Source organism: Rattus rattus, chromosome 13 (genome assembly GCF_011064425.1).
Source record: "Rattus rattus isolate New Zealand chromosome 13, Rrattus_CSIRO_v1, whole genome shotgun sequence".
NCBI lineage: Eukaryota > Metazoa > Chordata > Mammalia > Rodentia > Muridae > Rattus > Rattus rattus.
In genome coordinates, this window is record NC_046166.1 from 8756622 (window position 1) to 8769142 (window position 12521).

Below are 12521 nucleotides of genomic sequence, written 5' to 3' on the forward strand. Positions count from 1 at the left end.
CCCTCCAAACCCTCTCTGACATACCCCTCCTTACTCCTTTTCAAATTCAAGATCTCTCTTGGCACTAATTATTGCCACATGCACATGTATTTTAAAATATAACCTGTTCAGTCTGTGTAATGTTACTTGTGTGTATGCTTTCACGGCTGACCGTTTGGTATTGAATAACCAATTAGTGTGCTTCCGGTAGGAGACTATTCCTCCTGCTCTCGGCTTTCTGCAGTTGCCTGCAGTTCTTTATGGAGGTTAAGCCTCTGGTGCTTTCTCCTATACACATTAGCACATCTATTGTTCTTGCCCTTGTTTGGCTCGCGTTTAGGTCGCCATGTTGGAAACTTTTCAAGGAGTATCTTCTGACATTCCTAGGAGACACACGTGCCAATAAACTCCTCAATTCTCTGGCCCTTACAATCTCTCTGGCCCCTTCTTCTGCCACATTTCCTGAGCCTTAGGCTGGGGATTGTTTTGCAGGTTATCACTTGGGACTCACTGCTATCGTCCCTAAGAATGTGAAAGTCATCTCTCTTACATCAAGCTCCAAAACACACAAAGTATTCCCCGGTTCATAATGAGACAAGGTTTCCTGGGGACAAACGTTTGTCTAGGGACCATCTGGTAACAGCCAATGGGGTAGCTGATCCAGGAACAGAACCCAGGTATGTTCAGAACAAGGGTAAGCTTGGTACTGCTGTCGCTGTAAAGCCACAGCGAGTATGGGTGCAGGATATTTATGGCTCATGTGGACACATGGCACATGTGCTCCTGAACCACAGGACACACTTCTTCATGGACAGAGAGCATCCGGGGCAGGATCATATCCCTTCCCAGTGACGACTTGCCCCTAGCAATAGGCCAACAAGGACTCAGGAAGCCAGAACCCCTTTGTCTCAATTCAAAGCCCCTGCTTGGGCGTGACCAGCTTTGCATTACAAAGCACCAGGCCAGCTCTGACTTCTTCCCCACTTGGAAATACTTCCTGAGAGCACAGCCAAGTAGAGATGCTAGCCTGCTTTCCAGGGATTCTGACCTGGGACAATGCAAAGACTTAGAATCCAGCACGAATGAATAATGAAAGAAACCCAAGAAGACTAAGAATAAGGCTGAGATCCATATCGTCTCCAAGTGTTTCCATCCTTACGAAGGCGAAACTGAAGGACAGGGGTGGCACACACTGACGATGCTGGCACTGAAGTGTGAAGTATAAAGGGGCACGGGTGGCTGGGAAAGATTGACCCAAAGGCTGAGTGTGGCGCATACCTGTAAATGCCAATACTAAAATCTGAGGGAAGGTATTGTGTAACGTGTGTGTGTGTGTGTGTGTGTGTGTGTGTGTGTGTGTGTGTGTGTGTGTAGCTGGGAAGTGGTCTAAAGGCTGAATGTGGCATGCATCTGTAGTCCCAGTACTTGAGAACATGAACTAGGAGAATTAGTTGCAAGGCTTGTTTGAAGCCAGCCTGGTCCACAAACCCCATCTCAAAAACTAGATAAGCGAGTAGACGTTTCACGACAGACACCAGTACTGTGGCTTGAACATGGTTTGTTCCAGCAAAGCCTATGCTTGAGACTCAGTTCCTGCAAACACAGCCTGAGCTGGTGAGGCCTTTGGAAAAGGGAGTTAGGGCTTTACCTTAGAGCCAATCAGTTTGCTATATCAATGATTAGGCTTGGTGATTTCAGTGGTTAGGTTTGGTGGACTCAGAGGTTAGGTTGGTGGACTCTGGTTTGGTTTGGTTTGGTTCGGTTGGTAGATTTAGTAGTTTGGTGGACTCAGTGGTTCAGGTTGGTAGATTCAGTGGTTTTGTGAACTCCATGATTTGGTGTGGCGGATTCGGTGCACTGTGGTTTTGGGATATTTCATCTTGCAGTGAGTTCACAAAGACTAGAGGGGAAACAGGCCAGGAATCAGGGAATGCCTGGCTGCCTCACAAAGGCCTTCTGAACTCGAGTCTGGCTTTCCTCACATTTTTCTGTCTTCACATAAGCACCATATTTCAGTTGTCTTGCTACAGCTAGTCTTTCCCTCGCACAGCCCACTGCAGACCCCCTTCCCAGCGGCCTCCTGTGGACTCGTCCGGTTTTCACTATAGCCGCAGGTTACTCCCGGGTAGCGTACGTTGACCAATCTTTTACAGATTCGAGTGCTTTCAAATATTTGGCATACGCAGCGCTGCCAAACTCATTCTGCGCGTGTCACTTTGAATTGATGGAAATTCAGCGAAGGAATAAAGCTCTAGAAACCAGACTGGAGGCTAAGGTTGAGGGGGCTTTAAATTCCCACAGCTATCACCAACTGCTCCCTGGCAAAGTAGCACTATGCCTCACCAGCACTGTTAGGAGGGTGCTACAAGTTGAATCCAGTTTAAGTATATTTCCCAAGGACTCAAAATTTAATGCTCATTGTGAGGTAAGGGTATAGAGGAGGTTTCTCTGGGCCCCCGAGAGAGAGAGAGAGAGAGAGAGAGAGAGAGAGAGAGAGAGAGAGAGAGAGAGAGAGAGAGAGAGAGAGAGAGTGTGTGTGTGTATTATATTTATAATATGTAGTATACTAGTGTTTAAAAAAATTCATCAGGTTGGAAACCTCTAAGACTGAGTGCTTTCCTTAAACGAATATAACAAAAGAAAGATACATAGTCACACACACACACACATACACACATACACACAGACACACACATGTCTATACATATACACATGCACATCCACATCATATATACAGACTCACACATACACACACACATATACACACATACACACACACACACACACACACACACACACACACACATACACACACACACACACACACACACACATACATACACACACACACACACACATACACACATACACAGATACACACATACACACACACACGCACGCACGCACGCACGCACACACTCCCTGTATCTGTCACATGATGCCCCGCGTCACCCTGAGACTCTGCCATCTAGAATACAATCACCACATATGGGCCCTCAGTCTTTCAGACTCACAGACCTAAAGGAATCTCTTTTCTTCATAAAGCGACGAGCTTCAAGTCCTTCAGTGTAGTATCACAATAGAGACTGATAAGAGAGAGTTACTCCGGGCAGCTTAAACTTTTTTCTTCTATCTTTCACGGGTGCAAACTTTGAGGTCCCGTCGCCAAGTTCATAAGGTGCTACAGTGACGCCAGAGCAGCAATGCTAGCATAGGCACCCCTAGGACATCTCCCCTCCCTGGGTACCATCCCGTTAAAACCACCACACTTCCTGCCGTGGGGCTTGGAGCACATGCCACAATCTGATCTGATGCTTCCCTTTGGGGAGGCTTAAGTAACAACCAGAATAAACCAAACCGCAAGAAAAATGTCTAAAGAGAGCTGGGTTAATAGCTTAAAAATTGATTCTGCTAGAAAAGAGATGGCATTTTAAAAACTAGAAAATGAGCCCAAGTGAACTATTACCTGCTCTTCCATTTAAATTAGCCCTGGGAGGGATCCATCCGTGTTTACTCATGACTAAGAAATCCCTCATGCCTTGAGGCTATCGATCACTTCAGACAAGGGGAACTTTTGCTTCTCCAGGAGAACTTTTTAAAGACCCGCTAGATGATGTATAGTCATTCCCAGTGGGTGGATAACTAAGAACGTTAATATACCTCCATCTGCGGACAGTGACCAACAGGTTGTCTGCACAGCCAGAGAGGCTGGGGGGACAACAACAACCAGAGTCCCTGGGTGTCGGCTTATAAGAGGACATGGCCCCAGAGCACTCAGTGGGGTGTCCAGGAAGGGCAAGGTCAACCAGCCATGCAGCTCTGGAAGCTGTCGGTGGCAAAATTAGTCTACAATCTTGTGCAGTACTACAGTTTGTGGGTGGAAAAGCTGAGGCCCAGAGGGGTCAGCAGAAGTAGCTATCATTGGAGAGGCCCACCAGGTTAGTCTCTCTCTTCTATGTAAGAGCAGATGAACGATGTAACTCTTCCTTGTGCCCTCAGTGCATGCTATTAGGACTAGTGAACAACTCAGGTGCAATCATCCCTTGGTATCCTTGGGGATGCTTCCAGAACCTCCGTGCTACCAGATTTCACATATACTGGAGTCCCTTCTACCTCTCCTAATGCTTTAAATAATCATTAGATGATTTACAATACTTCATATCGTGCCAGGACTGTCTACACTGCTGTCCTGTATTGTCTAGGGAAGAATGAAAAAGTTTGCAAGGGTTTGGTATGGACACAATGCCATATATATATATATATATATATATATATATATATATATATATATATATATATGGTTCACAGGTGGTTGAATCCATTGATAGCCTCCAAGAGTATGAGGGTTTGATTATACACTTGATTTTAAAAAAAATGCTGAGAAAAACTAAATTAAAACTGTCAAAAAGGGACAGGCTACAAAAATCATATTTGGCTTCATTCCCATCAAAAGTCCCTACTTTTTCTACGTGGACCACAATTACCTTGAGCTTCAGTCACACCAGTAATGAGAGAAAAGAATCCTGAAGCAATGTGGAGGTTCCACTTGTTTGAGCGCACCAGCACAGCCATGAGGCAAAGCAGTGCAGCGCTCGGTCTCTTCAAGAACTCTCTCTGAGACAAGGAACAGGGATGCCCCCTGCCTGCCTGGCTGTGCCACTTCCACAGCGAGCAAAGTCAAGTCTCCCTTCTCTCTCTGCAGGCTCTGGGGACCAGGTGGAAAGACGGTGACATTGACACTGTTTGCCTGCTCCAGCGTAATGTGAAACGTACCACAAATCGCAAAGACGGTTCGAAGCACGGTGTCATCCCTGCAGTCACTAGTGACATGCTTATTAGTACTTCATTGACAGTGCATCCAGCCAGGATCTCTGAGTGTGATAAACCTGGACTTGAGGGTCTGCTGAGCCAGATGGCTGATGGGAAAATTGACAGGTGGCTGGATCCTGAGGGGTGCAGCCTAATTAATCAATGTATCAATCCACGGATGGACTTGCCGTGTCATGCCTTACTAAGACGTGGGCCCTAGTTGGAGAAAGTAAGTCACTTTGGGCCTTTCCTTTGCCTGGATGCCCACTTTCCCTTGCTGCTCCCTGGTCACCAGTGAGCAACCAATCCCGGCCACATGTTTCAGCCACCATGATATTCTCCCTTAACTCAGACCTAAAGCAGCAGGGCCGAAACCTCTAGGAGCTATACGCTAGAACAGACCTTTCTTTTTAAAGTTGTTTTCCTCAAGAGTTTTGCCACAGTGAGAAAAAACTAACCTATGATAGGTGTTCCCTGGAAACGGTGGAGCAGGTAAGAGTCATCGAGGCGGCTGCGCAAACCTCACAGCCACAGCCCGCTTTCCTAAAAGTTTCATTTCAGCAGGTGCAGAATTGGGGCTTAGAAGTAGCATTTTGAGAGCACGCCTAGAAGATGCTGGCATAGATGATACGAAGAACACTCATTAAGAGGTAACACCAGCTAGGCAGAGGCAGCTAGGTAGACTTAGGCCTACCGCTTGGAATACACCTATTCATTCCTCTCATTTACTCTCACACAGCAGTGTTAGCAAGTGCCCCCCACACTGCAGACACAGAATGAATGGAATCATGCCTTCAAGAGGTTTATGGCCTAATCGGAGCTGCTATAAAGCTAAGGTGAGCAAGGACAAGCTACTGAAAATGCAGTGAAGGGTGTCTCCCATGTGTATGCATACATACATATTTAAATATATGTGTTTGAAGGAAGCACTTCCATATAATTAGGAAAAGGGCCAGCCACACGCATGCATGTGTGTGCATATAGGTATGTGCACATGTATATGAGCTCATGCATGTACAGAAATGAAGAAGTCACGTTATAGGCCGACTCGAGGATCACCTAGTGTAAAAGGTATGTTGCAGAGGGCCTCGGAAGGCATTAATCCAGGATGAGATGGGCAGCTGTGCTTTTTGTCAAGTCCCAGTGATTCTCTAAAACAGGCAGTTGGGAAACAACAACGCCAATACCCTTGTTAACCTCCTGCAAGCAGCCTTAGTTAAAAAATACCTGGGAAGAGCTTGGGAGAGATGCTATCCAGAGCAAAAACCTCTCCCCTTGATTGGGCTACTATGGTCAAAGTCACATTTGACCTTTAGTTTATATTAAAAAAAATTCAGTTGTTTAACTTGTCACGTATTCAAAGAGAATAACAAACGGCAGACAGAATCTAACACTGGAATAGAGTTCTAAGTCTAGATGGATCCAGAGCCTTCATGGAAGGGTACGAGATGCTATCCCCAGAATGTAATGACTGACGGGCCCACAATTAACATGCATTAAATCCACCACACAAACAGCAAATGGAGCTGTTTGCAGGGAAATGTGCTGTAGTTCTGGGAATCATTAATCAATGGTGCAAAGGCAGCGCTGAGTAACGGAGTAATTACTTTCCCAGGTATTGCTGGAGGCAGCGAGGGCTCAGCTGATCACACAGGAAAATGAGTTTGGCTGAAGCCACCCTGGGGTACCAGGGCTGTGACTTCCCTGGGTCCTGGACAGAGCCTGCAACTCCAAAGGTCTCCGCAGAGACAGACCACCAGGCTCACTAGAAGGAAGTTATGCCTGGGGTCTCTAGGAACAAGAATAACGGGTATTGAGGCAGCCGAGGGAAGGAAGATGAGACTCTGAGGTGCCAACATGCCTACACTGCCATGTTCTGTCCTAGGACATTTGGAAGCTGGGGGAGGTCTGCCGTCTTGTGAAGACATGGGTAAACTTTATATTCACTTGAGTGTGTTCATACTTTGAAGTCCCCCCACCCACACATCCCACCTCAAACTCTAGTTCCATGCTTGACCAAAGCAATGGTAAACCAAGCAACATCACAGAGGACGAGGGATAAGAGCATGAAAGAGTGGGAATAAGATACTCATACACTAGTGATCATCGACATGGCAGACTAGAGATAAAGTCAGAAGACGCCAAGCCCAAGGCCGTGTGTGGCGTGAGAATGTTCGTTTCCCATAACATAATAAAACCCGGTTGTGCTAAGGGAATATGTTTTTGTTTTAATCCCAGGTGTGGGATATGGGGCTGCTTCCCCAACATCTAACTATGATTACTCTTGTGCTCTGGTAGGTGCATGATTTTGCCAGCTGTAGTTCATGTTTGGAACTCTGGGAACTCTTCGCCCGGTGTGTAAATGCCAGAGCCCAGACAGAGACAGAAGCTGCAGCTCCCTCCAATGCTGCTTGCTGGTTGTTAGATGGCTGGTTGAGGGTTGGAGATATCCTGACAAGAAAGACCAGACTTGCCCCAAGGAACTAACACAATGCCCCTAATCAGCAGGAAGTAATCTAACAAGATCAAGATCAATACCCTCCTTCCTCTCTAACCTTCTTTCTCTCCTACTTAAGGGATAGGGAGGGTGGAATAAAGTTTGGGAGGGAGGTAGATAAAAGAACCCAATAAAGTAGCCAAAAGTCCAGTTACAATGATGGACTAGGGATAAGACTCTGGTAAACCAGAGATGAGGTCATTAGAGACCAGAGCTAAGGCCACAATAGACCAGGAACTATGTCCTAGAGACCAGGCATGTGACCTATGCAGGAGGGCATCAAGCACGACCTATGAAATGAATCCAAGCACCAGTGCTCTGCCTGGGTGAGACCCATCTCCTACAGATGTCTGCTTCCAGTTCTGGTTGTTGATATTGCATTTCCTCCTCCCCCACCCAGCCTCTCCCTGCAGGTACAGGATCACACAGCACTAAGTGGGAGCTTTCTCACATCTTTTTACCCCTGCTGGGATTCAAGCACATTCTAGGGACCCCTGCTGGGCACTGTGACAGCGTCCTGCTGTGTGACAGCGGAGCGGAGAAAGACTGAAGCTTAAGTAAAGCCCCAGGGAGGATGAAGCCCCTGCTGCTTGCTTCGCCTCTATATAGGAAAGGCGGTCACTTATACACAGTCCAGATCCTAGTCCACTGGAATGAGAGCCCAAGAAGGCTGTCACTGGATGGCACGTGTACCTGAGAAAGCCATCCAATGGCAAAGACAAGACTCTCAGACACAGGGAATGTGTCAAGGATTTCTGTCTGCTGCAAGAAGTTGGAACTGGGATTCTTCTGGGACAGGCCTATAAACCTCAGAGCTTACCCACAGTTGAGCTCAGGAAAGGCTGACCCTGCCCCCCCTCCCAAAACCACCACCCTGTTGGTCTCAGAAGAATAAGAACACTTGAATGTCTATAGAGTTTTCCCAGAAGCTGAAAGATGGGCATTGGGTGAGAAGCGCGCACAGGGAATACCCAGGGTAGCAGGTTGTAACTTAAAGATATCCCCTGCGATCCCAGGCTGGTGCTCTGAGGGGGTCTGACAATTGGAGAGCTTCGTGGATCATCTGGTGAGGCCAAGGAGACCTCTGATTCCAGCAGCAGCAGGAGTCCAGCAGAGATTAGCAACAGAGGAGAAAGACTGAGTGAGGCAGAAACAGAGACTCACTAGTAAGAAAGGTTTGCCACGCAGGCTGCTTGCTGGCAAGGAAGATGGAGAGAGGGGACCACAAGGCGAAGGGTGCACGCCTTTCCCAACAAGCTGAGCAGGACTCAGCCATCAACCCTCACACACTCATAGTCACGGACCGAAGTCCAGCATCTGAACGAGCCTGGAAAAGAATGGATTCCCAGAGTCTCCAAAAGGCTCCCCAGCCACTGGTAGTGTCCCTATACCATGAGGCTCTACCTGAACCAGCAGAGCAGAGTCCCTATAGTGCTGGATTCCCCAGGGAGTTTATGGGCATTGTTTCAATCGCTAAGCTCAGGTCCATATGTGAGCGATGGGAAACTAACACAGAGCATTGTAGGGCTGGGCATCTTTCATACTTACCTATTTTTATTGCATTTATTTATTTATTTATTTATATATTTATTTATTTATTTTCACTTTATGTTGGACTTAAACTCCAGAACTCTAGGCCTAAACAATTTTTTTTTGTCTTTATAAGTAACCTTTCTTAATTATTTCATTGTAGCAATCTAAAGCTAATACACAATCCCGTGCCCATGCCCGGACAGATACAGTAGTTTGGGTTGCCCAAACACCACACACTGGGACCCAAAATTCTGTGCCCACCAGCTCTAGCCCGTCTCCCAGACTTGTACATACTTCCTCCCCATACGATCCTTGGAAAGACGCATGACACTACACACAAGTCAACCCACGCACTCCTAGGCCCGAGTGATGGCGAGGGAACGTCAAAACAGTGCTCCACCAAGTGTAGGTGCACCTTTCGGGGTGGCCAGATTTTGATGCAAGGCCCAGGAGCTGCTACAAGGTCAGGTGAAGCATTTAGAAGACATTTTACACAACAGTTTGTTAGCTTGAGTCTCATCTTGTAGATGATGTTCCGACATAGGGTGTATAGGAGACCATAGAAATTAGGAACCTGCCCACTCTGCTCGTTTTGTACGTAGTGTATGAACACTATTGAAGATTCTCTATATGAGCGATGGCATCCCATTTCTGTCCCATCAGACAGTCTTAATGGATTACTGAGGCTCTACCCATGTGTTTATTACCTTTTCTCCATCAAGAAGCTCTTGTAGAATGATCTGTCTTTCCCGGCATAGTTCCAAGAAGTCTTCTGAGTGCAGACTTTCATGCAAAGCAGGGAAGAAGGTCAACTGGGTGCAGTCCACTCCCACCTCATCCGGCCTGCTCTCGGCTTCCTCTATTGTCAGCTTGTCTGCAATCCTGAAAACTGGACACACTGTCTTGGTGTGAGTCACATGAAGTCACACAACATGAAAAACACACACATGGAAACACACAACATGAGCCCCTGTCACTGAGAGGAACTGTGAGGCTACGGTGAAGAGGTGGTCGTAGAGGTGGTCGATGTGCCCTTCCACTGTTCTGAGAAGTAACATAGCCACCTGACCCATGCTACAGCTCACCTACCTGCAAGCTGATTCAACTGGGTGTGCCCAGCCCTGGCCCCTCTACAGCTATTAAACAGACGCAAGGCAACATTTTGGAATTCATCCTCACTGATCAACGGGGCATCTCTCCTTAGGTCTGTCTAGGCTGTGCTCCTTCTGAACCCATTTGTTCTCTCTTCTACGAGGGCACCATCCATGTTTCTAGCAAGCACTAGCATCTTGTTTAAGGGAATCAGAAGTGTCATGAGGCACTGATAAAAAATAGAACACACTTGTGTGCCCTAAAGCATGACAAGTGTCAGTCTCCAGTAGGGGCTTCGGGCTGGACGCTGTGGTAGCGTTGGTCTACACAGCCCTGCCTCAGCTGCAGCATCTCCTCCTCAGTTTGCAAATGAAAATATCTGAATAAGGCTTGAGGCTTCGCCCAAGACCATATGGCTACTGAATTAGCGGGACCGGGTAGCAGGCCTCCCGGAGTACAATGCAAGGTCTTTCCTGCCCCAGTATGCTTAGCTGCACTGTGACTGACAGGTTCCGGTCTTTTCTTTATGTACGTGTACACGTGACTTTTTGACATAATCTAAATGTCACATTTACAAGACTTCATCCAAGGTTATGTCATAAGTACCTTCCCAATCCATTTTAAGGTTTTCCCGAAAATTTAAATGGTATGAAGTATCCCATCATGTGACTGTTTCGTTATCAACACGCTCCTCCCCCGCTCTTTAGAGACAACGACGGCTTCAGCAGCAGCAGCAGCAACAAAAATGCTGCCTTGCTGTCATTTCTGCTCATTTCTAGATTTGTTTGCCAAGAACCAGGACATCTGGATCTAAGCGAAGCAGATGACAAAATGGATGTCCTCATCTTACTCCTTCTGTGCTCACGTGGCCCGAGCGTGCCCATGCTCCGTGCTGCAAAGCTGCGAGTCATTTTTTTTTTCTTTTTTTTGTGCCAAAGCTCAGCTCTTTAACAACCTTCCAGCCCAGGAACCTTGCATTTGGGAGGATGAAAGTGTCTGCTGCCCCCAGAGCCAGTCCTCACTGGCTGTGTCACCTGAATGGAGTATACTGCTGTACGGACTGGCATCTAAGAAGGCCCTTATTACTCTTTTGCAAGAGGCCCATATTTTGTACTAGCAATATTAGGAAGCCCGGGGTTACAGACACCTATAGGTTCTGCATCTAACCAGAGGAGGAAGCAGCCCAAGAACGTATCTGTGGGACGTCAGCACACACTTCCCACCACTTAGCCCCTACCTCAAAGAGGTGGAGCGGGTGAGGATGCCGTGCTATTGGGGCTGGGAGCTTAGAGCGTAGAGAAAAGAAGCTAAGGAGCGCATTGCCACCCTGAGTCCTGTGCCACCGTGGAACCCCAAAGTCAACCTGCGATCAGAGCCTGAGATTCTCGGTTTTGGGGTTCTGTCACTGGCAGCCAGCAGACAGCAACCTCATCAGCAAACCTGCTACTCAGGCTTAATAGTGCAGGGATGCTGCAAGCATTGGGGAGTCGTCACTGACCACCCCTAAGACCCAAGGAACTCAAAGGCTGAAGGTGTGAGCTTGAAAGGTACAACTTTACTTCTCAGAAGGCAGTCATAAGTAAAAACACAAACTCAACCTCCCCCTCCTCTCTCTCTCTCTCTCTCTCTCTCTCTCTCTCTCTCTCTCTCTCTCTCTCTCTCTCTGTGTGTGTGTTCTAGATTTCTGGAAAGTCAAAAGTGACTCTACCCATTGTCTGTCTTTAAGCTGTGACGACTGTCATGTAGTTTGTGTTTTGTAGTAGAAGAGTTCAGTGTGAAAGTATTAAATATCTATGCCATCCATTTTTATTCTAAGACATATTATTATCCTTCTACGTGTTTTGGTCACGTGCTAAGCATCTATTTGTATTGATTTAGGGCATTTTAAAAGTCTCCCAAATAAATCAGATTGATGATACACCCATACTTACTGTTCTAAGCTTACTAAAACTCTCCAAGTCACAGAGAGCTGGGTCTGGAGTGAATCCCCTTCATTCTGAAGCACAGTATTAAAGAGCTTGTGTGCCAACAGCTCCTGTTCCCAGCATACCTTCCCCTACACACACACACACACACACACACACACACACACACACACACACACACACACACACAAATTGAGAGAGACAGAGACAGAGAGACAGATACAGAGACTAATATCCTTAGTGAGGTATCCAATGAAATCAGCAAAATGTTTAATTACTCAAAAGACAAAGATAAATTTATAAACTTGATACCTTGGTTTTCAGCATTTGTCTGAGAAACATCACCCCTTTGGTCTTGGCTCTCCTGAAATAGGATGAGAGAGAAGAGAAAATAAATCCCAGATTTTTGTGCCCGATTCCTTTCTCAAATTCACAAATAGGTGTGCAATTCCCTCAAGTTACTCCAGACTCAGATACAAGGGCAAGAATAAACCCTACAGGACCGTGTGAAAAGGCAAGTGTTTATTGTTTCCGAGTGAGAGCTGCAATGCAGTCTTCCTTTAAGTAGGATTTACGGTAATTACCAAGGAGGTGCCAGGCTGGGATCGGGCAGCATGCTGGACGCCTACATTGATCAACATGAAGATCTGGGATAGCCAGTCTAGCCAGCCACAGGGACCAGTAAC

At 46.8% G+C, this 12521-nt stretch overlaps 1 protein-coding gene across 1 annotated transcript in view; it reads right to left on the reverse strand.

Moving 5' to 3' along the window:
- The window catches only part of Wdfy4 (WDFY family member 4), a 210618-nt gene that overhangs the window by 71811 nt on the left and 126286 nt on the right, over nt 1–12521 (reverse strand). The window contains exons 41-42 of the mRNA XM_032919360.1: nt 12148–12199; nt 9526–9692 (exon numbers count right to left, since the gene is read on the reverse strand). Of these exons, the coding sequence (XP_032775251.1) occupies nt 9526–9692; nt 12148–12199 (219 nt within the window). The remainder of the gene's footprint in view (nt 1–9525; nt 9693–12147; nt 12200–12521) is intronic.